Genomic DNA, 27,039 nt, shown 5'->3' on the forward strand with positions numbered 1-27,039 from the left:
GGTGAACCCCCGAACCCCCAATTGCTCCCCGGGCGCCGCAGCATGGCTGCCCACTGCTCTGTGTGTGTGTGTGTGTGTGTGTGTGTGCGTGCGCGCATTTGTGCACTACTCACTGCTGTGTGTGTGCACTTGGATGGGTTAAACGCAGAGCACCAATTTCGAGTATGGGTCACCATACTTGACAATACGTCACGACTTTCAATTATTGTAAACAATTAACCTTTTTTTGTTATATTGCAAAAAATATAGATTTATAATATATACATATTATATACTATATTATAATGTATTTTTTATGAGATTTTATCTTATTATTTAGCAAATAAGTAGATTTATAATAAATACATAAATATATATTTTAAGTATAAATCTATTCTAATTTGTATAATTTTTTTTATTTTTTATTCTATTGTTTTATTATTTATTGAAGTGTAGAATTATAATAATTTATAAATATTATATTTTATTTTGTAAAATACAAATTTATAATTGTGAATGTAATTTATTTATTTATTAAACAAGTATTTTTTTTCTTATTAGCTGTTTAACATCAAAATAATTGGAGTAATATTGGTGCATGTGTATTTGAAATTCAGTTACCAATCTACCCAGCTGTTCTTATCTTATCTGTGCTCCCCCTCCCCCACCAGAAACAGTGCAGAATGTGAGAGTCAAATGGAGACAACTTGGTGATATTGTGAGGAGTAACATCTTCAGAGGAGTGTCAGCATGACCCCTCACGGTGAAGCTCTACTGCTGGTCTTCAGTTTCTCACTGTGTGGTAGTCTGTGTGCTGTAACTTTAAATAGAAATGAAAGAGCCCACTTTTGGGGCAGCACGGACCCAGAGCCAGCTATCAGCTCATCATGGACATCTCAATCAACAGATATGGACATGACAAGTCCAACCGATGTTTTATATTCAGAAGTGACTAGCAGAGACCTTGAGGTGGACCCTTCAGTTGATCAAAACCCCTATGTCACAATGGAGGATCATGGTTTGTCAAGACTTCCAGCCTCAAGAACACCATGGATCAAAACTTTGATTTCCACTAAGATTGAACCACCTTCAGATATCCAGAACGATGAAGAGGGCCCTCAAACAGAGGCATCTGATTGGCCAAATTTTAGTAAGCAAGGCAATATGGAACAATCTTTTAAATCATCTTCACTGGCAACACTACAGCCTTTTTCTTCTCAGGCCCGGAGTACCAAATCCAAGAAACCTATTGCTTGGAATACAGAGACATATACACCTCAGACTCTTGCTGAAACTACATTTAGCACCTACCAGACACTGTGGAAGTCCTCTGGTGCTCCTCAGACACCATATGCCAGAGGAACCTTAGATGGTACCACTTTGCCAAGAGGGCTGACAGACAATATGCAGCCATCTGAGGAAACAAAGGATTTGACAGATGCTCCTCCAGGTAATCAAATTAATGATACATAAGAGCCAATTCTGAACCTGATAATGTGTGAATGTATATCTATGCACAAACTACATGAAAAAACTTGCAACAACAACAACAACAACAACAAAAAACTTCAAATCAAATTAACTTCCACGTTGGATCATGATGGTTCATGTTGTTCTGGTGCTCATGACTGAGAATAATCATGCTTAACTGATCAATCTTATATGTCAGTTTACTATAGTCATAATAGTCAAAATAATCATAGTGAGTCAATTGCTGTAACCATTCTGATGGATTCTGTTCGGTGGAGGATTTATCTGACTGATTCAAACCAGTAACTTGGCTAATAAGAGTAATTTGTTTGTAAATCTGACGTGCTATGTTTTTGGTTCACTAAAAGAATTGGCTCATAAGAGTCACTTGTGCGTGAATCAGACAACAAGTGCACTGTATTTTTTGATTCACTAAAAATATTTGGCTCATAAGAGTCATTTGTTCATGAATCGGACTACTCATAGCGCTGTATGCTTTTGATTCACTAAAAAAATAGTTTCAGAAGGGTAATTTGTTTGTGAATCTGATTACTCTGGTTGCACTGTATGTTTTTGATTCACTAAAAAGAAATCTATCCAAAAGAGTCATTTGTGCATGAATCTGACTATAAGTGCAAGTATGTTTTTGATTCACTAAAAAGAATCGGCTCATAACAGTAATTTATTTGTGAATCTGATTACTCTGGTTGCACTGTATGTTTCTGATTTCTGATCACTTATGATTTGGCTCAGAGTCATTTGTGTTGAATTACTACAGGTGCCACATTGTATGTTTTTGCATGAAGGACAACTCAGCAGAAAATAACTGTCATTATTTCTCAGTACAATGCTATTTTTTACTACATTGCTTTTAATACAATCAGAAAAATACTTATTCACTTATTCAAATACTCAATACAATATGATATTTGAAACACTGATGACATTTTAAACTGAATAAAATGTGTAAATGTGCACATCAGAAATTTGTAATAAAGTGATATTGGTATCATTGCACTTTTACTGCATCTATTTGGTAATGCTGTTTTGGCATAAATGCCTGCGTCAGTAGTGCATCCTCATTGCGCTCTTAGCTTACTCTGCTTGCTGTTCCTCAAGCTGCAGTGAAAACATCAGTATTCCAGCAGCGAACAAGCCGTTCATTACTGCAGATGTGAGTGGGATACAAGCCCCCTAGCGACTCATTGTGAAACTTAATGCAATTTACAGCTTCTTTTGTATGAATCTTTTGGAATTCAAGTTTGGCTGAGGATTATGGGTATAAAACAAGAACAAAAGGTTTAAATCAAATTATATTTCTCTTTGAGCTAGCATTAGCTCTCAGTTCTGCTTGCTTGAGAACATGTTTACAACCCTATTTTCTCTCTTTCAGATAGTCTGACAGAGCCGACTCTCCATATGACAAATCCTGACCCTGAAAGAGAGGAGCGCAAGGGTGTTGACCAAGTGAAAAAGAGACAAAATGGCCAGTCGACCACCACTGTGATCAATGTCACTGAAACCTATCCTGAAGCAGGTACTGAAGCATTCATTGTCAGAATGACCTCTATTGTAACACACGATCTTATACTGTTTGTGAGCAGAGTGCAAGAGCTTTCCAGTTCTTCACAATGCTTCTAAATTGATATGAATCTGAGAGATTACAAGAAAAATTTATTTTAAAAAATGAATAATAAATGCAATAGTTGAACTCAGGGTCTTGCATATGTAACCGGTTTTGTCATTTTGGCCTAACGCAAAAACAAACACACAACCTGATACTTGTAGTCTGATTTACATGCAAATGACTATTATGAGCCAATTCTTTTTAGTGAATCAAAAAAAAAATTGTGCTCTTGTGCTCACAAAGGCTACATTTATTTGATACAGAATACTTTAAAGACAGTAATAAAATTTAAATTTTAAATAACTGGTTTTAATACATTTTCTGTCTCAGAAATAAATATAAAACTGTATCAGAAACTTGTGAGCTATGAAGATTAATGCTAAAGGGGTTTAGAAAGTGCAGCTAATGAGATTTTTATTATACTTTGCATCTCTTCATTAACACATTTCCCCCCTCATTTGTTGCCCTTGTGGACAAAGTGAACTTGTCATTTTTGACCACCCAAAGGCATATTAAGGGTGGTTGTACTGAAATCTCTTCCTATGCACAAAGGTCAGTCATTAAATCTTAAGAGGGAAAACTCAAGCCAGGTTCTCTGACCTTAATTAACACATGCTAAAGGCTAATGCTGACTCAGAGATTCAGCCCCAGTGTATTCTGGATCATTACTCAAGTGGAAACACTTGCTAATAATCTACATTAATCAATCAACCCTTCAATAAGCAATAAAGTACCTTTTGATCCACAATTAGAGCGGGGTGTTGGTAAAAATGAGGCTGTATTCAGAAACACAAGCTTGCTACACAGAGCCCCTTCTCCTCACTTCCACACACAGGTATTTAAGTGATGTAATGTCATGAAAGTGTGTCAGTTAATAGTTTTTAAATAGTCACACTCATGAGAACAGCAACAGGGTCAATGCCCTCTTATCTGTGCCGTATGCGAATGTGTGTCAGAGCTGAAGTGTGCGACCCATTTACAACAGCCTAGTTCCACATCTCTCTATAGCTACTTAACACAGTCATTGTTTTATATATTTACGGCTGACAGTGTATCTACTTTTAATGCTGAGATTCATGACCCTGGCTTACATACTGGAGCAATGCACAGCTATCTCAGCCTACTTAGCTCTTGTTGATCATTTGTATACTTCTAGATACAGGTTTGTTCTGTGAAACATCAGTGTGTGGTTTGTTATGCGTTTCTTCAGCAATTTAAATAGCTCGTGTTGTATCAAGTGTAACTTCATATGCATAAAAAAAACTTCATAAGCTGCTTGTGGAGAATATTAGCTTAGTGTTTTGTGAATATAACCTCATGAGTGCATAAACAGACTAAATCTACTTTGAAGCTGCATTACAGTATCTTACGCCATTTGAAAGGCAGCATTCTATAACTAACATGTAGTAATATGAGATGGTTCACTCAGGATTGTTTTGTTCATTAAAGCAATTTTGTAAAAAAAAATTGAAGGAAAAAAAAAGGAAAATGCATTTAGCATACTGTTTTCCTGGGTTTTTAGTGCAAAGTCTAACAAGTGTGCTAAAAATCTTAACTAAATAAGTAATTAATAATATAAATAATTGAAAAAGAATGTTTGTGCTGTGGTTTCTTGTCATTGGTATGATCAACTTTAATTTTGAATATACAGTAAGTTGCAACAGTAAATGTTCCAATGTTCATCTATACAACATTGTTTAATGTTTGTGTGAAGTATTTTTTAAACAGAATTACTGTTATATTTTATGCATACTTATATACTACTAGGTATACATATAGGTATACTACTAGGTGTACATATTAGGTACTAATATGTACACTTCAGGTACTACACATGTACCTTTAAGGTATCAGTGCACACCCTTTAGGTACAAAGGTGTACCTAAGTGTTCCTAAGGTAACAGTGGCAGCATTTGTATATTTTCTGAGACTGCATGTATAACAATGCATTTTAAACTAAGCTATATATTGTATTTCAGCATCTCCAGGTGATGACAGGCGCAAATCTTCCACACGTCCGGATTGCAGCCTCGTTGGCACCGGGATCTGTCAGTCGAGTGACTCAAGGAATCATGCTTCAACTAACAGCACTCTGTCTACTCCACCTCCTGTGTTTGAAACCCCACCCCTTGAAGGCCTCACCCCGCCTCTTTTGGTCCCTCTATTGACTGATTGGAATGCTGCAATGGCGACATGGGGCCTGGCATGGAAGTTGCAGGTATACGGGCTCGGCTGTGTGTTCTCGCTCATTGCTGTGCTATCTGTGCTCAGCCTGATGTGCTTGCCATTGCGCTGGCCCTCTGGCTGTGCCCACTTCAGCCTCCTCCACCTTCTCCAACTACTAACAGGTTCTAGCAGAGCTCTGTGGCTCCTCTATGATCCATACGGCCAAAAAGAGCGCCTACCCATAGCCTGGGCATGGCTGCTGCATGAAGCTGCCTATCCCTGTATTACAGCATCATTTGGTCTCCTGCTACTACTGCTAACTGCTCGCTCTTGTACCCAGCTACTTTCTCAGAACACCCTGCAACGCAGCACCTGCTTGTTGGCTGCCCTAGTGCTGCTGCACATAGCTATAGTAATGGCATCCATGGCAATACTGCAACTTTTTCCCACCCTGCAAGTTGTGCCTCTATTACCGCCTGCAGCATTCGTGTTGATGTCCTCTCTCTTGTCATTCACGTACCTGCTTCTTTACTGCTGTGCTCGTGCCGATGTCAAGCACATTTACCGGCTAAGCGAGAGCTCCCCCGAGCGGCCGTCGTGCCATGCTAGCAGGTGTCCATTCACAGAAGCACGGATGTGGGAAAGGGCGGCCAGGACAGGGGTTTTCTCTGCCCTGTTTCTGCTAGCATGTAGCAGTCTACGACTTTATGCTATGCTCATTTCAGAAGGGCTGACCGGTGGAGTCATGGTTGGTCTGATGCCCTGGCCCTGGTGGGGCTTCCAGCTCAGCTGCCGAGTCTGTGAAACAGGAGTATGTCTCACCCTCGCTCTTGTAATCACTCACCCCCTTCTCTGTTGCGGAGTGCCCCTTTCCAAACCAGGAGGCTGCAGCTGGCTCTTCAAAAAGCCACCAACAGAAGGCACAACACTGGCCAAACCCACCATCCTCTCGAGTCGGTGTGGCTGGTCACTACGGCCCACCGAGAAGCTGGGATTGTGTGATGGAATAGCACGGCGGGAAAGCGAAAGTGTGCCGCTCTACACCTTGGTGGAACTCCCACACAGCGAATCTGATGGCTTGGACCTCCACTATCCCAGCAGCCCTCAGCACGAGTCTTGCACACAGCTCACCCAAACCACAAAGAAGAGCAAAGTATCCCATGCATCCTCCTTTGCAAGCTTCGATGCCGATTCCACAGCAGATCTGCGGCCCCCTTCACCAATCGACCTGCGACGAAGCATCGATGAGGCCTTGAACAGTGAGGCTCTGTTCCAGCATAGCCTGTTCGGCTCCTCCAGGCTCTCTCTCAGCACACGTGGACCCCCAGATGGACAACCCTGTCGCGGGAACTCCACCGAACCCAGCCTATACCGCACTGCCTCCTGTGGGGATGTGGACCCCGCTACAGTCCCCAGCCAACCCAGGCAATGGAGCACTATATCTGGGAGACCAGCTAACGTCTCGGTCCATTGCAGTGGGTTAAACTCAACACAACAGTCCCAGAGCAGCCTACATAGGGGCACTCAGTCCGGGCAGCAACTCCACAGACGCTACACAACCTTGGGCTCTACGTCTTCCAGAGGGAGCGTGGATGTGGAGACAACTTCTCATGTTGATGAGCTTGCCGTTCAGGCTGAATTCATCAACGTCTGCAGGCAGATAGATGCACTCAGTATCAGTAGTGATACGATTGACCTATAGGGGAAGAAATCTTTATTCAACTACAGATTGCTGTATAGCAGGGGTTCTCAACTACGGCCTGCCCTCGAGGTCCACTTTCCTGCATCGTTTAGATCACCCCAAATCAAAAACACCAGAACAAGCTAATCAACGTCTTCAGGATTACTAGAAAGTTTCTTGTAGGAAATTTAGTTAAAGGTTGGAGGTAAACTCTGCAGGGAAGTCGCTGAAAACCTCTGAAGTAGAGCATGTGTTGTACTTACCTGCAGAATTAACCTTAATATTTTCAAGTTTAACGTTTAACCCAGGGATGTCAAGGTGTGCTCTTTGAAGGTCCACCTTCCAGCACAGTTTATCTCTGAAATACCTGCTTGTAATTTTCTAGTGATCCTGAAGACCTTGATCAGCTAGTTCAGGTATGTTCAATTAGGGCTAGACCTAAATCTGCTAAAGGTGACCCTCCAGAAGCAGGATTGGATACCCCTGGTTTAACCTAACACAGGGCTGGGCAACTTCGGTCCTGGAGGCCCACTGTCCTGCAGAGTTTAACCCCAATCCTAATCAAACATCTGAAAAAGCTAATCAGTGTCTTCAAAATCACTATAAAGCTACCAGTAGGTGTATTTGATTAGGGTTGGAGCTAAACTCTGCAGGACACTGCCCTCTCTAGGACCGAAGTTGCCCAACCCTGACCTATAACACTTTTAAGTAACTTCAACCCTAACAGTTTACAGAACTTTTCTTGACATACACGTGGAGAAGAATTTGCTGTTGATGCATTCTGTTTGAATGGAAAGAAATGTTTTATTTTAGCAGACATGACATGGACAAAACAGCAACCTACAACCTCTGAGTGACTGATGTTCTCTATCAACGAAGAGAAATCCTCCTAAATCCACTTCTCACATTTGACAAATCTTGTTGAAAATGCTTGGTTTGATCAAAGGACTTTAAAAAATAAACTACTGTACAGGAGGCTTTTGTGTACCTTTCAGCAATAAAGCTAGCACTTATGATCATGTTTTATGATGATATTTCTTTTGGTTTTGCTCTTGCAACACAGATCACCTAAACACTCATTTGGCAACATTACAGTCAGATGTACAGTATAGAGACACATTCTCTAGAACCATTTAGCATTTTAATGCAGCACTATCATTGGTGTTAACCCACTTATTTGTGGCAGCACTGTCACTTTTGTAACATTTTGTTCTGGAATGAGACCTGGGTGTTCTGTTGGAGCATATACTTATGGGAAAAGACATATTTAGCAAAAGGCTGCCTGAAGATAACCATGAAAACCATGCTAATTAGCTGTTGTATGTATGGAACGCTTGGCATTTTAGTACTACTGTTATTGCATTACATTTAGTGCTTAATAAAGATCTATTCTATCTTGTACCCATAATCCCTCACAGCCATTCCGCTGTACAAATACTGCCTTCTGTTGGCCATAGAGATGTAACAACAAAGTTTTGACAGCTTGTGCATTTGTCATCTTTTGCACATCTGTATGACTGACAGCAGGAGCTCATCACAAAGACTTTAAGATTGTCTCACTCTTGCTTCTCTCTTTTTTTCAAATGTTTGAGATGTGCATTTTCTTTCTGTGACTAGTAAATGATCCGATGACTTCTACATGTCAATTTAATGCTCTGAATTGCATTGCTCTTTATGCTATTGTTTATAAAAGTGTATATTAACATCTAAAATATTTACGCCAAGTATGCAAACTGACACTACAGGAACAAAATAAGAAACACAATCTATAAAACTCATTCTTTATTCTATAAACTCTATTATATTCAGAATGACAACACAAACTACCAAATGGTGCCCAAAGTTGAAAGTGTCACTTTTACAGCAAATGCTTTTGACTGTCCTTCAATTCAGACCTTTTTTATACTGTAAAATGTTTGATATATGTAAATGCTTCGTAGTTAAATGATGCAAGTGTGTGAAACTGTTAAATAAACTTTAAGGAATGAGTGTCTCTAATGTCGGTGTGCATTATTGACTAGTGTAAGGCGAGTAACAGTACAGAATACCTGATTTTAAGGCTGATACTCATAATCTGGTCCATAAAATATCATTCTAGTGATGATCTGAAAAGCATCGTGACACAAGCAGTCTGTAAACCTGCCCTAGTGGAAAAATAAAGAAAACAAATGCATTTCTTAGATTACACCAAAACTGAACTCATAACACTCTAATGGCAATGCAGTATGCACATGGTTACGTCATATACCACGATGGTCACAAAAATATTGTTACTATTAAAATAACAGACAATATGAATTACAATGAACCAGCAAAACAGTCTGGAAAAACATACCCACATAGATCATAAATGTTCATACTCTCTCTTTACATAAACAGAAGTAGCATCCTCATATTTCAGATTCATAGGATTTTAAAAATAATATCTCTAGTGCCAAGTCTAATTTCTTACAGGAAAGCACGAACAAAATAAAAAATCTAAACAAGAAAGTCCATACTACATTCATTACTGTTGCTGGCTTTTATTACAATCAGACAGTTTTTTCATTTTAATGTTTATCTAAAGTCAAGAGCCACTAGGGAAAAGGATAAAGGGGTTGAGGATAGCAGAAATCACTTTCAGCTGCTGTGTTTAGTGACGGCTGGTGACGGGACATTGGGTCCAGCCCTCGGATGCCCCCTGCTGCCTGGCTCAATATAACCGCTTCTCGTAACTGCCGAGGAAAGCAAAACAACACAGCCTTTATAAATGAAGTCACATTCATTGCATTATATTGATTCAATTATTAAATGAAAGGTTTTTACAAACATGTCAGCATAACCAATTAAAGGAACAGTTCGCCCCAAAAATGAAAATAAAAAAGCAGCATGAAAGTATCATAAAAGTGCCTTTCAGCAATAAACAGACTACAATTTAAGACATTACTCAGTCTCAAATATAATTTGTGCATCCAAATATTGAAACATGCATACTGTCATCGGTTATGAGATGCATGAGAATCAATGGCTTTTAAAGATGTCAAATCTAGTGTCACGTTTAAATAACTATTAAACTACTATTAACCATTATATGGCTCCAGAAGATATGAAATATAGTGCCAAGTCATATGGATTACTTTTATGATGCACTACCATTCAAAAGTTTCAGGTCAGTATTATTTATATATATATATATATATATATATATATATATATATATATATATATATATGCATGTATGTATACTAAGATACAGTACTACTTAGTATATATACACTGAGATAATACTATGTATATGTGTGTGTGTGTGTGTGTGTGTGTGTATACTTTTATTCAGCAAGGATGCATGAAACTGATCAAAAGTGACAGATAAAGACATTTATAATGTTACAAAAGATTTCTATTTCAAATAAATGCTGTTTTTTTTTTTTTTTTACTTTGTAATCATCAAAGAATCTTGAAAAATGTATCTAATACATTAGGCAGCACAACCCTTTTTATCATTAATAATGATTACCAGCATTTTAGAATGATTTCTGAAGGATCATGTGATGCTGAATTTTTTTTTTTTACAGTTTTGCATCACCTGAATAAATTACATTTTAAAATATATTTAAATATAAAGTTGTCATTTAAAAAAAAAAAAAAAAAAAAAAAACAGTCTTGGTGAGCATAAGAGACTTCCTAAAATAAAAAAATCCCGCTGACCCCAACTTTTGAATGTTAGTGTACTTTCATGGTCTTTTTCATGGAAAAAAAAAGCTCTGAAATTTTCGAGTGGATAAATGATGACAGAACTGTAATTTTTGGTTAAACTATACTTTTAAAAGTATGAGTGGGATAGTATTACGAGTACACAACCACAGCACTGGGATAGTGGACACTAGGTTTGTCTACATGATACAACAGTAAGAGGAAACTAAAATAGTCTCAATGCCCACTAAAGAGCCCAGACCTTACTCCTGTTTACAACACAATCCCCTCCACCAGAACTTAACGCTATTATAAAAGACATGAGACGCTATTATACTTACATGGCACAAAAGAATATCTATGATGACAGCATAAGAGAAAGGAAGAGAAGACATTTTCACATGTAAACTCTACTTTTCCATGACAATGTAAGAAAGGATGGGCTGGGGGTCTCTGAGAGGAACTTCAAAAAAACGGGGGGGATTGCTAAACTTTTAGTATTATGTGAACCACAAGAATTCTAATGACGTGAAATGTGTTCGCAGCTAGTTTTTGAGGGTATGTGCTGTGAGGAAAGAAACACGGTGTTAGGGCAAGTGGGTGGGGTTAAATGAGTGGGCGGAGACTTACGAATGAAGTCCATGAACTCCGCCCTCAACCTGAGCAGACATGGTCCTCTTCTCAAACTTCAGCTCTCCAGAGTACATCATCGATCTATATGTAACGCAGGTGAGACTTACACAGGTGTAGGTAAAAAAAAAAAAAACTACATTATTTTTTATGTTGACGTTTTCTTTTAGAAAGTCGAGTCGAAAAAATATTTCCTCCACTTTTTCTATGTTCTTATTTTTCCTTAATATCTTCCTGTCCTAGCATTTTTTTTTTCACCCATCATTTACTACTATATACTGCTAGTTGAATGTAGGAAAGGAAAGGCAATATTCTTTTTCTAGAGAGAATTATTGAACAAAAATTAGTTTAGTGCAGAATGAGTATAATATTTTTAGTTAATTTTTTTTCCAGAAGAAAAAACTGCCGGCCAAAATTTTGTAATAATTAAGACCTTGTAATTTTACCTTGTAAATCTACTAAGTATACGCACCAAGAATAAAAAATATTAATATTGTGAAATATTACAATACATTTTTTTTTTTATATATTCCTCTGATGACAAAGCTAAATTTTCACAATTTTTGTTGGAGATTAACTATTAATAATGGCTCTTATTATTGTCAATGCTTTGGATTAAATTACAATTTTAAATATATTAAAATAGAAAACATTCTATTTTAGAAAATGTTTCACAATATTACTGTTTTTACTGTACTTTTATCAAATAAATACAGCCTTGTTGAGTTGGTGATGTCTTCTAAAAACATTTAAAATGCAAACTTTTGACCGGTAGTGACCCTGGACCACAAAACCAGTCTTAAGTCGCTGGGGTATATTTGTAGCAATAGCCAAAAATACACTGTATGGGACAAAATGATAAATTTTTCTTTTATGCCAAAAATCATTAGAATATTAAGTAAAGATCATGTTTCATGGAGATATTTTGTACATTTCTTACCGTAAATATATCAAAACTTCATTTTTGATTAGTAATATGCATTGTTAAGAACTTCATTTGGACAACTTTAAAGGTGATTTTCTCAATATTTAGATTTTTTTGCACCCTCAGATTCCAGATTTTCAAATAGTTGTATCTCGACCAAATATTGTCTGATCCTAACAAACCATACATCAATGGAAAGCTTATTTGTTTCGAAAAATTGACACTTAAGACTGGTTTTGTGGTCCAGGGTCACATATGTGATAAAAATTTGGTCCATTGGTCTAGAAAGAAAGACTTATACGTGTATATCTGCTAAAAGCTCATTTAGTTAACTAGCTGCTAGCGTATTTCTAAAAGCACCTAGAATACAGCAGATATTACCAAAGATAAGATATGGAATCAAATCTAATAAATATGAATTCAAAGTCACAAAATTGCTAGTATTTTAGTATTTTGTCAAGCTTTTCAGATGTCTATAAAAGGAAAATGACACACTTACCGCAGAATGGACAAGCTCTTTGCACCGATATCCTGGCAGCCATGTTGAATTCCAGTGATGAGGTAAGGAACAAATTTGTGTATCGAGCCTTTATCCTGAACTGAGCCAGAGACTCCCTGAGCCACCTTCACTTTATCACCTTCACTGGAAAACACACACATATACACACAACCCATTATATCCTGCATACAAAACACTACTATGATTTTTCATCATTTATTTTCACTTTTTTAATTACAATTGTGTGGATATTTTATTGTTTTAACCTTGTTTTGAACCTAGACTCTAAAAATATCAAATTTGAATTGTTGCTATAAACTATCAAATCAGTGAAGAGCATATGTGAGATTAATACACCCAATGTTGTCTTTATGTGCACGAGGTCACCTGAGTTTAAGAGTTTACCTAAAGTAACGTTTCTGACTGCTGTTGTTTTTCTCCATGGCGTCCAAAGAGCCCATGCCACGGTACTTCTTCAGTCGTACGCCATCTGAGAAAAAATACTCACCGGGCGCTTCTGTGGTTGCCGCTAACAATGACCCCATCATCACTGAAACAAAACAGGCAGAAGGGAAGGGCACGGTCTGACACAGACAGTGAAATGTAGGCAAACAAATCCCAGCCATTAATAACAATGATCATTCAGGCAAATCACCCAGAAAAACACACACCTGTGGAAGCTCCCAACGCAAGGGCTTTGACAACGTGCCCAACTGTCTGGATGCCACCGTCTGCAATGACCGGAACCCCAAAACGGCGGGCGTATTCAGCCACCTTATACACAGATGTGCCCTGCGGTCTCCCACACGCCATCACTATATGATATACACACAACACGTACACATGTTTACATGGCTATATAACATCTAATTAAATGGCTCCTGTTCTTAAAAATAAAATAAAATGATAAGTGTTATCCCCAAAACCCTAACTCTTAAATAAAACTTTTGGCATTTTTAGACATGAATAAAAGTACCATTTTTTTTTACCATTTATACACGTTTACATTGCTATATAAATAAGTCATTCCTATTTTTTTTCTTGTTCATAAAATAAAAGTAAAATAAAATAAAATCCCAAAAGTCCAAAAATAATTTTTAATCCATTTTCAGACATGATTATAGGAAAATGTTTCCTTTTAAGTATGTCTACATACACGCATTTACATCGCTACATAAATAGGTAATTCGTATTATTTTATTGTAATTAAAATTAAAGAAATATAATAAAAACTAAAATGATAATTGCTATCCCCAAAATAGTTTCTTTTTTCATTTTCAGAAGTGAATTAAGACACCATTTTTCCTTTAAAGTGTGTCCTCAAGTTTGTTTCACATTTAGCTAACTTTTCCACAGCAAGTTTGTCCTCCAAAGTCAGGCAAAAACTCACACATACCTTCCTGTGTGATGCAGATGGATCCACAGCCCATGCCCACTCGTAAAGCATCAACACCGGCATCTATAAGATTCTTTGCTTGAGCAGCAGTCACCACTGTATACAAGAGAAAGAGAATAAAACACAAATAATAAACTATTACTCGATTTGGAAAACAACTGTAGGTCCATGCATCCATGTGTCTAATATCACTCGATCCTCACATTATACAGAAAAGAACCACACATAGGGCAAAAAAAGTCTTACCGTTTCCTCCCACCACTTGTAGTTCTGGGTATTTCTGTTTGATGTAGTTGATCATACTGATCTGAAACACTGAGTTCCCCTGAGAAGAGTCCTGAGACAGAATAACAGAAAAAACATCACATATCATGTAGGCTTCAGAAGCTAAAAGGAACAACATTTTGTGTAGGCTATACTGTGATTTTGGCCCCAGTTTTGCTGTCTGAGACCAACTTTGGAAATTGTAAAAGACTTCTTTAACTTTATGCAATACTATTTTAATTTAGTTTTTCACATAAGGAATTAATGGTTGATGCAACTCTATTCTGCAGTCCTGTAGACTTTAGGTTCCACCCCAATTCATTTCCCAGTGAAATCAAAGAACTTGATTAGCTGGTACAGGTGTGTTTGATTAAAGATGTGGCCCAAAGGTGTGACAGTACGTTACATCTTTGCACATAAATAAAATTTTAACTGTCATTTGCAAGCAATGACATCATCCTTTGTTCAGACAAAGCCGTCAATATTTGGCAACAACAACAACAAACTCCTGTTGCTGCATATTAAGTCTGACCTACAAAATTATTTGACCAACACAGAATCTAAACATCATAGATTAATCACTTGACACTTGAAAGTATACAAAATCCAAACCTTTATAAGTGGAGTAGATGGTACACTACCGTTCAAAAGTTATAGGGTCAGCAAAAAATTAGTACTTTTATTCAGCAAGAATGCACCTATTATGCCCTTTTTACAACATGCAATACTGATCTTGGGTGTCCCCAGAATGTGTCTGTGAAGTTTCAGCCCAAAATACCCAACAGGTCATTTATTATAACAGCTGGAAAATGTCATTTTTGGGGTGTGTCTAAAAAAGAGCTGTTTTGGAGTGTATGGCTTTAAATGCAAATGAGCTGCATATTCCTGCCCCGTCTCCAGAAGAGGTGTCACGTATGAATCTGAGAGCTCTCTGACCCTCAATAAACCCCTGATGTTACATGGACTATTATACCGATGTCCTTGCTACGTTGATCGTTGATCGTGGTAATATCCTTGCTTTCTATGGAGGGGCAGAGAGCTCTCAGATTCCATCAGAGATATCTTAATTTGTTTTCCGAAGATGAACGAAGGACTTACGGGTTTGGGAAGACATGAGGGTGAGTAACTAATAACAGAATATTCATTTATGGTTAACTATCCCTTTAATACAAACTCTCTAAACGTGGCCTCTACATTGCGAGCGCAAAGCATCCCCATTTCGTTTTTATTTTCTTGTTTGTGTAATTCAAACTACCTTTGGCCCAATACAGTTTACCACTGAAAAACTCAAGTGTGAAAACATGCTAATGCTGCATTCCACCACTACCCAACCCATGGAACAAAGAAATAAAATGGAAATGTTATTTTTAACTTTGCAGGTGTTTGACCGTAAACAAAAGTCTCCACTGCATGTTTTCTGCAGGTGTATGATTATAGAGAGGGTTATTTACCAGGTTTGACACATTTGTCTCTGCTTGTTAAACAGGTTTGTTGCTAAAGGTTTTCTTTTGTCATGTTGGAAATTTGACTCGCTGATGCATTTTTTAGATTACCAAGGAATGGCTCACCTAAAAATGAAAATTCACTCAAAACGTACTCACCCTCAGGCCATCCAAGATGTAGATGAGTTGTTTCTTCATCAGAACAGATTTGGATAAATTGAGCATTACATTACTTGCTCACCAATGGATGCTCTGCAGTGAATGGGTGCCGTCAGAATTAGAGTCCAAACAGTTGTTAAAAACATCACAATAATCCACAAGTAATCCACATGACTCCAGTCATGACATCATTTAATGTCTTGTGAAGTTAAAAGCTGCACGTTTGTAAGAAACAAATTCATCATTAAGATGTTTTTAACTTCAAACCATTGTTTCCGGCACTCAAAGGACTGCTAGTTGTCTACTAATAGTATTGCTTTCTCCAGTGAAAAGGTCACCCAAACTGGTGTCGTGGGGATTACTTGTGGATTATTGTGATGTTTTGGACTCTCTTCTGACGGCACCCATTCACAGGATCCAATGGTGAGTATGTAATGCTAAATTTCTTTTCTGATGACGAAACAAACTCATCTTGGATGGCTTGAGCATGAATAATCTATCCCGGGTGTTTGCAGCTTGGCAGAACAAATGATGGAATTTTGCAAGAGAAGTTCTGTTGTTTCTGTCCAAATTTAAATTTCAATGGAATGCAGCAAAAGCGATGCAAAAGGCTAGATCTCCAGAAACAGGACTGTGTTCTGCTAAAGTTTAATGTCATCCTATTCCCCTTAGGACCCACCAGAACTATCACGTCCACTCCGGCCTGCATGAGCAAGTCTAGCCGGTACTTGTCATCCTCTCGGGTGCCAATGGCAGCGCCACACAGCAGCTGTTTGCGAGAGTCTTTGGAGGCTAGAGGATAGTCTCTGTTCTTCTTCAAATCGGTACGAGCTATTATAGCTACAAGCTCATCGCTGTCATTCACTATAGGCAGTTTACCTGAGAGAGAAAAACAGGAATGTGATCAGCAAGTTTCTGCAAAACATCACAACATAAACAGGACTGAAGTTGAGGCTCATACCTTTTTTACTGCGCTGTAAGATGTCATTTGCCTCTTTTAACGTTACCCCTGCTGGAGCAACCACTAAATCCTCTCGTTTTGTCATTGCCTGGAGGATTTAACAAATTTCAGAACTATCATTCATGCATATTAGTAGCATTAATGATTATTATGAGTGTTTAAGGACAACAAAAATGTTGAATTGTTTATTTTCTTAATAAAAGTAACTGGTTTTATTGAGAATGATTCATCAGTGATCAATGTTTTTTTTTTTTTATTAAAAAATATTTAAAATAAATAGTTTTGATATTCTTTTATATACACTGTTCAAATGTTTGGGGTCAAAATGTTTTTTAAAGAAGCCCCATGTGCTCACCAAGGCTGCATTTATTTGATCAAAACTACAGTAAACACATTATGATATATTTTTACAATTTAAAATAACTATTTTCTATTTTTTTTATAACTTTATGGAAGTTAAATGAATACTTTGATTATGAAACATCACTTAAATTAGAATCAAACTTCAAATTATTAAAGAATTAAATTCGAATTCAGAAACTTCAAATCACAAACCTCCTCCAGCGGCCTATCGTAATCTTTCTCTGACAGGAAGTCGATGTCTCTTGACGTAACGATGCCCACCAGCTTGCTGCCCATCTTGCCGGTTTCTGTAACTGGGATGCCGGAGAAACCGTGCCGTACCTTTGCTTCAAACACATCGCCAACCGTGTGCCGTGGACTCATCACTACAGGGTCCGTAATGAAGCCCTGCTCAAATTTCTTCCAATATGACAGATACACAAAACATATTAATTATAGGTAGTTTTCATTATATCTGGAACCTATATCAGGAATCTACAGCTCACCAGACTTACAAAATACACTTTTTTTTTAATTCCTCAAAATCTCATGTGACTGACCTTGACTTTCCGGACCTCGTTGGCCTGGAACTCAGGTGTGCAGTTGTGATGAATAATTCCTATTCCACCCATGAGCTATGGGAAAAACCAGTGGATGAAATGGAAAAGCAATTAGGATTCAGTACAAGTGCTGATATATAACGTTTCTGTGAGTGTTACTTACAGCCATAGCGATGGCCATGGAGGACTCTGTGACTGTGTCCATGGGAGAGGAAATGAGTGGCGTCTTCAGGGTTATCTTGCGGGTCAGGGCAGATGTCAAATCCTATGATAACACAAGACCGTTACAAAAACAATCAGAGGGGGATAAATAACCTTTGGTCATTTTAAGAGCTCAACTTAAGTACGCTACTTAGGTGCAAGTAAAAATGACCTTTTGTCATAAAATCATACAGGTTTAGAACAGCATAAGGGTAGGAAAATAATAAAAAATCTAGTTTTCTGAGTGAATGATTTCTTTACAGAAAACATTTACAGTACACAGAACAGTGTTGTTATTGTTAAGTAAAACTAACACTATGACAAATTGTTAATTGAAATAAAGCTGAAGTAAAATTATCAAATGAAAAACAGAAACTTAAAATCAAAAGAAATAAAAATCTAAGCTAATTGAAAATATTAAATACTTTAATGATATATAATGCATTACGCTGATCAAAAGTGACAGTAAATACATTCGTAATGTTACAAAAATGTCTATTTTAAATCTATTTCTAATTCTTTTAATTAAAAGAATGAAATGATAAAATATAGCTAAATAGAAATATTAAAAGAAAAAAATAAACGACATAAACACATAACAATGACAAACGTAAATTAAAAAAATAAATAAAGGCTGTAATTAAAATATATTAGTAAATTAGCACGAACGAATCTTTGAAATCATTCAAAATAAAAGTTTTGTTTGCATAATATGTGACCCTGGACCACAAAACCAGTCTTAAGTGTAAATTTTTTGAAATTGAGATTTATACATCATCTGAACGCTGAATAATTAAAGAAGCTTTCCATTGATGTTTGGTTTGTTAGGATCGGACAATATTTGGCTGAGATACAACTATTTGAAAATCTGGAATCGGAAAAATAAATCAAAATATTGATAAAAATCGCCTTTAAAGTTGTCCAAATTAAGTTCTTAGCAATGCATATTATTAATAAAAAATTAAGTTTTGATATATTTATGGTAAGAAATTTACTAAATATCTTCATGGAACATGATCTTTACTTAATATCCTAATGATTGAAAAATGCATATTTTGATGCAATGTATTTTTGGCTATTGCTACAATTATACCCCAGTGACTTAAGACTGGTTTTGTGGTCCAGGGTCACATATATGTGTGTGCTGTGTATATTTATTATGCATATATGAATACACACATGTATATATGCATGTATATTTTTAAAAATATGTACATGTATATATATAATTGATATTATATATAAATGTTTTATATATTCAAAATTTTTCTTAAATATATATACATGCATGTGTGTAGATAGATAGATAGATAGATAGATAGATAGATAGATAGATAGATAGATAGATAGATAGATAGATAGATAGATAGATAGATAGATAGATAGATAGATAGATAGATAGATAGATAGATTTTTTTTTTGATATCTTGGATTAATTGTGATTAATCGTTTGACAGCGCTATAATAAATACTATAATTATATACAAATATTACTAAAATAACACTGACTCAGTCACACAAGTTGACCTCATCAAACTGTAGACACTGTCACATCTTATTTTTCTTCTTTCTCTCTAACACCTGTGTCCCATCATTAACCTCAGCTCAGCGTAATCTCAGAAGTGTTCAAAGAAAACACAAACACTGTTGTGTACTTGCGTTCACATCTGCAGGAAACTAACCTATCTGCCCTAGTCAAAAAAAAAACAGACCACCACCTTAAACCAAAACACATGAGATTTTCAACAAAATAAGTTGAAATAGTATCTATTAAGTTCAACTGATTCCTTGTTTAACTAAATCATTGGCTTAAAATATATCCCAGGAAAGAGAATTTGCTCCATCTTTAATTAAACATGTGTTCCAGGACTGATATTAGTGTCATCCTGGTCTCTCTGTGTCTCACACAAACACCTGAGCTTCACTGCTTGTGACAACATGCCCAGAACACCAGGGACTGTGTGGATGCTAACACAGCCATGTTAACCTCTCATCCACACAAACACAGTCCTTTGCAGATCTTCCACCTCACTGATAGTTAAACAGCTCCTTTTCCATCAACTTAGCATCTGAGTTGATTCATGTGATCAGAAATGATCCTCTGAACTAAAACTATTTACTAATACAAGAGCTTTTGTGGTCTGTTCCACCCATTTGTTGATAACCTCTGATAAATGTTGGTACTCACCACTTCATCAGATGTGAAGTCAATGAAGCCAGGCAGTATGAGGAAATCACTGAATGAGGAAGGGCAGATGGCAGAGTTAGACAACAATGACCTTTAGATCAGCAATTTATGAAACAGAACATTATCAAAATTACAAAATGCTTAAACACACACTCAAATCAGTGTCAAAAACAGGAGAACCACTCTAAAGCAAGCATAAAACAAACCACGTTTGATTCAGAATTTCGGTATTATTATGGCTAGTTTATGCAAATATGACAGCAATGTATCCGACTACACTAAACACTACCATTTGAAAGTTTTTTTTTTCTTAAAATCAATAAAAATCATTTTTAATGTCACAAAAGACTGCTATTTCAAATGACTGCAATTCTTTTGAACTTTCAATTCATCAAAGAAAAAATGTATCATGTTTCAACAAAATTAAGCAGAACAACCACTGTCAACACTGATAGTTATAATAAATGTTTCTTGAGCAGCAAATCAGCATATTAGAATGATTTCTGAAAGATCACGTGACACTGAAGACTGGAGTAATGATGCTGAAAAATTTAGCTTTGAATCACAGAAATAAATTGCATTTAAAAATATATTAAAACAGAAAGCAGTTATTTTAAATTGTAATAATATTTCACAATAATTCTGTTTTTTTATCAAATAAATGCAGCCTTGGTTAGCATAAGAGACTTCTTTCAAAAACACTTAAAAATTGCATGAGCAAATGAATGTGTGCTTGTAGCATTAATACTTTAAGAAGCCACAAATGATAAACTTGCATGAGTACAGTATGTCTCTAGTCCTGTCAAGAGGAGTTATATAATCTACTTAAGATGTGGCATACGGAGACGTCCTGTTAATGTTCTTAACCGTGTCACCGATGTCACACGCACAAACACATAGCCTCTTTCTAATGCAGTGGTACTATACTGCAAAAATGTGTGCAAATAAAAAAAAGAGATTTAGGTTTAGTCACGTGACAATTTAATGTCTCCTTGGTGAGTAAAAGTATTAAACAATCTGACCCCGAACTTAAAGTGGTACCCAAAACTTGATATACAAAAGCATGTTATCAGTGTTGCTAGAACCTAACTTTGCTTAAAAGCACTGTTATTGTTTCAGGGCTACAAATAGAAAGTGTTAAATGATATCCCTCACTTTAAAGCATGATAATGTTTTGATACAGGAAAAATGGGACCGGATTTGTCTGTCTCAGGAGGATGTGTGAGAAGGCACTGTTCAGTGTCCCACCCCATGTGGCCTAACGCTCATAAAACCTCCATTAGACCAGATTAAACACTCCAGCCAGCATGACAAAAATAGAAGCAGAGACCACTGCTCTGCTAACAAGTTTTCATAAGGCTGGGAAAGCATAAACACGTTCATATTCACACACAAACACAAGATCATTTAATGCACTGGTGTAAAATATACCGTTCATAAAACATTCTGCATTTCTAATTGATACTAAAGCACATGTTGAGCAAGCAGGGACAAAAGGGACCACACATGCACTCTGGTTTTGCATTGTCCCATAAACACGGGCTGCATGGACTGGGACTGAGCACTTGAGCTCCCCGTTGCTATGGAGATGCACAGAGGGTTGCCATGGAGCTGAGAGCCATCTCACTGACAGATGTCCAGAAAGATGCCTACCTAGAGTGCATGTGTGTGTGTGCCAGGGTGATTGTGCTGTCCATGTCAGTCGATGTGTCTGATAACAAGGCAGGGCGTCTAGAAAAGGTTTTTGTGCACATGATCCTTGACTTACTTGTATGTGAGACCATCACCGATGGCAAAGAGCTGCTGGGCAGTGAGTCCATCCTCTGGAACGTACCCAGTTCCACCGCTGATAAGGTAATCAGCCATGCTACAAATATACAAAAGAGAGTTTGTAACATGAAATTTGGTTTCAACTTTAACCATCCACAAACAAAATGTGCTGCATGATGGTGCATACAAACAATGTTGTACCTATAAACTAATGTAACAACTTTAAAACACCTTTACAGAGAGGGATTGCATGTTATAATGATATGACATGCCAAAAAACAACAATGTCCTGCAGTGTATATATATATATATATATATATATATATATATATATATATATATATATATATATACACACACACACTGGATAAAGGCGTCTGCTAAATACACAGAAGTAAATACAGGAACAATGGCGAGATAAATGTCAAAAATACAAATAAATTCAAAATGAGAAGTATTTAAAAAGACAATTGTCTGGGCAGATAACCTGCTGCTCATTCTTATACGTTTATAAGCGCGTTAAATAGAAAAACAAAGAGGAATCCACTTACAATTTCGAGTTACGTGTTATGAACACACTTCCTTCTGCTGAATATACACCGTCATGTACAGTATCTCACACGATGACAGCTGTATTAAAGTGCATTAGAGATCAATGCGGGGATCAGCAGTCTCTCATCCCGTGCAGCAGCGTTCTGAGGAGGCTGAGGCTGCTCTGGATGGAGGGTCTCATGGTGAGACGCGCAGCCGTGAGTCCAGAGACCATCAACCGTGTGAACTGAAGTCACATGATGCCTGCTCAGTTTAACGCTTGGAAAGGGAACAGGAAAGGTTGAGCTAAACACTCCCCAAACCTGTTTTTGCACGTATTCTGGGAGTCAGTAATTATTTTGTTTATTTATTTTTTAATATCTCTGGGTTTACATAGGCTATGCCACTTTTAACGATTTAACGCATGCAATGTTCGTAAGACCTGAGAGATTTCAGTGAAACAGGTAAGTATCGAGAAACCGAACTCTGACAGAAGTAAACAAATCGTTCTTTTGAGTCGAATCTTTTCGATTATTCAGATGCATAAGATCGATCTGAAAAATGGGTTCACGAACAGAACATGTTTTTGAATTGAACGTGTTCAATTCATACTTTTTATGAGCAAAAGGCCTGCAACACGCCGAATTGGGACACATGCAATTACAATAAATATTATAAAAAATATATTGTTAATATTTATCAAACTAAACATGAAAACCCGTAATAAACAGCGATATAGGCTTTCTTTCTTTTAATGTATTTATAAATTTTCTGGAACCTGTTATTTGAAGCGAAACCTGTGCTGTCTTTCAATTTATTTTATTAAAGGATGCAATATTTTTTGTTGAGATATAATAATTTATTGTATTATTATATTGCTTCATTTTTTAATTTTATCTCAAATTTATTTGATCTTATTTTGGTCATTTTCATTTCTATATTTACTAGCCTATATTAAGTCTGTACTTTTGCATGCATATGTATTTATTATGTATTTATTTACTTAAATCAAAAAAAGGAACAAACCAATTGATAAGACAAAACTATTATGATCAAATAATATTTTATCTAAATTCCAGTTTCTTTTTTAATGCCAGATCTTCAGGTGGTTATATTTTCTGAGCATAAAAACTTACATTTCAAAATACATAAATTACTTAATTCCCTGAGAGTGTTGCATTTTTGTATTTAACAACTCAGTGGACTACAGTGGTTTTTATCATTGATTGCAAACTGCAAAATCATACATTGATTAATGAAGTCTTGATTGCAACATGGGATTGGAAATGCATTTTGCACTAGAATTTAATAGCACATACATTCAATAAAATCACTTTAACCATTTAAGCCTTGTTTAACATATAAGTGGTTATGCCGTCAGCTGAATCTATTCCTGATGGACATTTAATCTTGCCCTCTCAACATACACAGACGTGCTGTTCTTTCCTAGTGAGAATTATACTCTAAACTGCAGATTAGACCTAAAGAGTGCTCTATCAATGTAATCCTTCGTTAAAGTTGTCTTCTCATCTGTCGAGAGAGCCGACACTAATGGGAAAGAGAAAAGATGTGGTGGTGGAAAAATGACAATGTCCCTCTAAATTTTAATGTTTTACAGCAACGAGCTTCATGAATCATGACACAGTTAGCAGAGCTTATTTCAGATGCTGCACAACACAGAAGATGTGTACGGAGCTTTGAAGAGCATGCAGACACATTACAGATTGATGGGTCATGGCTTACATTCTCAGAGTCACATGGTGCTTGAGCTAAGCTGAAGATCTGCAGTTCTGAGGCAGATAATTACTAGTTAACCTCTGAGGGCAGAAGTGTCAACAGCAGAGGTGGGGGAGACCCATGCTTGACCCTTAGAAAAGCACCTGTGCCGCAGGTGTCGGTGTCAAAGCTGGGATGAAGTAACTAGCTGTGATGCCAGATCCAGCTGAAAGCTCATGGGGTTTCTGAAAAGGTGTCGTATCCTGAGAGTCAAATCAACATCACAGGCTGTTGCTGTGGACATTCCCAACTGTTATTTAGGAATGTGATTGATGCTTATACAGTGGACCCAAAAAGTATTTGGATACCTGACTGTCACCATGTTAGGTAACAAAATATCAAACAAATGGCATTTATTAAAAATGAAGACAGCACAAACACACTTCTGATAGGTTCTAAATGATAAAAAAATACATATATACTGTTAAAAATTAGTATAATTGCAATTAATTCATTCATTTAAAGTTGTTCAATGACGATTAAATGCTTAAATAAAATGTTTATTTGTTTATAAATATATCATTATGCTGATTCATTAATGTCAACACAGACACAACACAGACCCCTCCTTCTTCTCTCTCACTCAATCACAGCTATTATTCCATCTACATTTTCAACACAACACAAGTTTAAAATATAAAGAAATGACTCGCATATATACACAAAAGGGGACCAAATCGACATGAGTTATTCCCAAAACAGCATTAATGGGTCCAAATAGATTATTAATCAAAATTATTTAGTTGGTCATCATTGTTTTTACCTTTATATATAATTGTAATTGTATATTGTACAAATATATAATTGAATGAAAGAATAATATACCATATGTTTTATATATATATATATATATATGTGTGTGTGTGTGTGTGTGTGTGTGTGTGTGTGTGTGTGCACCTGGTATTCATCACGTCCTGGGGACCAAATGTCCCCACAAGGATAGTAATACCAGTAAATCTTAATCTTGTGGGGACATTTTTTGGTCCCCATGAGGAAACAAGCTTATAAATCATACAGCATAAAGTTTTTTGAAAATCTAAAAATGCAGCATGTTTCCTGTGAGGGCTAAGTTTAGGTGTAGGGTTGGTGTAGGGCAATAGCACATACAGATTGTACAGTATAAAAACCATTACGCCTATGGGATGTCCCCATAAAACATGGAAACCCAACATGTGTGTGTGTGTGTGTGTGTGTGTGTGTGTGTAAAATGGGTATAGACATAATTTTGAGTTGATATATACAGTACAAGTTAATTTGTAAATAAATGAAATACATATATTTCACACCTATATACACTAGTCAACATTTCAAGTTGATCAAAACCTTTCATCAAAGTTGTCCTAAAACCAAAATGCATTCTTGTCTTAGGACAAATTTGATTAACTTTTTTGATCCAACTTTTTTGGACTACAGTATTTGTATACATAATAGGTATAGACATAATGTATATTTGTGTGTTTATATGTCCATCCTTACTGAATGTGATCAAATATGATGTACAGTGTCTTAGAATGGTTAAATCAGATACTTGAGGGAAAAAAAACAAGACCTGCTCATTCATTCATTCTTAATAAGTAGACCTACACTATGTTCTCACCTCTCTGGTTCATATCCCGCCTGTATTCGGGTAGCACTGTAGCGCTGGGCAGCCGTCTCGTGCCCGTGCCCGTGTAGTGTATTATGTGTAAACGGGCCATGAAAGTGATGATCCGAATCTCGTAAAGACATCCGTGGCCTGGCCGGCTCCATGTCCCCCACAATACGCCGGTAATCAATCTGGTAGCTGTCCCTGTCCCCATCTGCATAGCGGTCATACCCGTGCCCATCCATATCAGTGAAATCCAGCAGGTCGTCCTCCACCGTGGCTCTGTTTGACCCCAACCAACCCCAAAAAAACACCTGATTGCTGTCTCACCCCCTCGCCTGAGACCACCTCACAGTCACAGCTGTTAGCTCATACACCAGGTTCGACTTCGGATTCAAACTCTTCCACAAAGTTTAAAAGAATACAAAATCAAAAAGAGCTGGATATGGGAGTCCTCAGTTAGATTTGCATCCAATTTGTTAGATTTGTATCCAATAAGCTATTAGCATCTTCCAAACCACAGGCCGAAGTTGTAGAGTTGTGCGAGTGCAAAGCAGGTCACCTGTAAATGAAGTTGAGATTTTGATCAGCAACTGACAATCCCAAATTTCAAATGTCCAAAATGAGAAGCTTCTAAGATCTGGTTGGATGTCTTTTTCGTAGTCCCACTGATCAACCTGCAAGAAAAACCAGATCACAGAACCTCAGACAGTAGTTAACCGGATGGCAGACAAGCAGAAATTGAATGAGCCTGGTTCTCTCTCTCTCCCTGTTTCACTTCAGCTAAGCTCTGTTTCTGACAGAAGCACGTCACTTTTACAAAGAGGATTGCGGCATTAAGTGTGCATGTGTGTTTGTGTGTGTCCTTTAACAGGGGGAGGAACTTGTGGTGCATGGTGTTCACTAATGGAGCGAAAGACAAGGGATGAGTTTTACATGCCCCACCTCTTGTTTCTCCAAAGGTACTATAACATTGCAGTGCACATTTGAGATTTTGTGTAGCTATGCAAAGCATGCGTTTGTGACAATTAAAATATGTGTTAACAGTTTATTTTGGGCATCATTTTCATTGTTGTGCGTGTACATGCATGCGCTTCTGTCACTATGTGCGCACACAGCCTAGAAACGCCTTTCTCACAAACAAAGTCAAATCCCAGGGTGCTCTGATGGAGTGTGCTCAACCCTGGAGAGGTTTCAGGTTGGAGCAACAGAAAA

General features: G+C 37.0%; 2 protein-coding genes across 5 annotated transcripts; one reads left to right on the forward strand and one right to left on the reverse strand.

The window, feature by feature from the left end:
- Positions 1–729: 729 nt before the first annotated feature.
- Positions 730–6,944, forward strand: LOC306843042 (proline-rich transmembrane protein 4-like; the record flags this gene model as incomplete). Its single annotated transcript, XM_079374278.1, has 3 exons — positions 730–1,429; positions 2,843–2,986; positions 5,056–6,944. The coding sequence occupies 3 exons, from the start codon at positions 730–732 to the stop codon at positions 6,942–6,944; spliced, it is 2,733 nt and encodes a 910-aa protein (XP_079230404.1).
- A 765-nt stretch (positions 6,945–7,709) lies between these two features.
- Positions 7,710–26,732, reverse strand: LOC306842516 (inosine-5'-monophosphate dehydrogenase 1a). 4 transcript variants are annotated; one of them, XM_079373437.1, is made up of 16 exons: positions 25,837–26,732; positions 21,931–22,029; positions 20,163–20,211; positions 17,937–18,038; positions 17,774–17,848; positions 17,427–17,633; positions 16,872–16,959; positions 16,590–16,789; positions 14,292–14,382; positions 14,046–14,141; positions 13,321–13,464; positions 13,055–13,199; positions 12,650–12,793; positions 11,226–11,309; positions 10,937–10,953; positions 7,710–9,637 (listed from the first exon to the last, which is right to left on the reverse strand). In XM_079373437.1, exons 1-16 carry the CDS (start codon positions 26,067–26,069, stop codon positions 9,543–9,545), a joined length of 1,869 nt encoding a protein of 622 aa, XP_079229563.1. In that variant the 5' UTR covers positions 26,070–26,732; the 3' UTR covers positions 7,710–9,542. The 4 variants fall into 4 exon arrangements, with proteins under 4 accessions (XP_079229563.1, XP_079229565.1, XP_079229566.1 ...); XM_079373439.1 differs by lacking the exon at positions 25,837–26,732 and adding an exon at positions 22,484–22,729; XM_079373440.1 differs by lacking the exons at positions 10,937–10,953; positions 25,837–26,732 and adding an exon at positions 22,484–22,753 and having other exon boundaries at positions 7,711–9,637.
- Between the last annotated feature and the right edge of the window lie 307 nt (positions 26,733–27,039).

This window comes from Barbus barbus (assembly GCF_936440315.1).
Source record: "Barbus barbus genome assembly, chromosome: 23".
In the NCBI taxonomy this organism is placed as follows: domain Eukaryota; kingdom Metazoa; phylum Chordata; class Actinopteri; order Cypriniformes; family Cyprinidae; genus Barbus; species Barbus barbus.

Coding starts and splice junctions, on each gene's coding strand:
- LOC306842516 (XM_079373437.1), bottom strand. CDS start 26,069: ATGGATGGGCACGGGTATGACCGCTATGCAGATGGGGACAGGGACAGC. Junction 17,634..17,773: donor ACGAGGTCCGGAAAGTCAAG/GTCAGTCACATG, acceptor TCATATTGGAAG/AAATTTGAGCAGGGCTTCAT. Junction 16,960..17,426: donor ACGATAGGCCGCTGGAGGAG/GTTTGTGATTTG, acceptor TAAATCCTCCAG/GCAATGACAAAACGAGAGGA.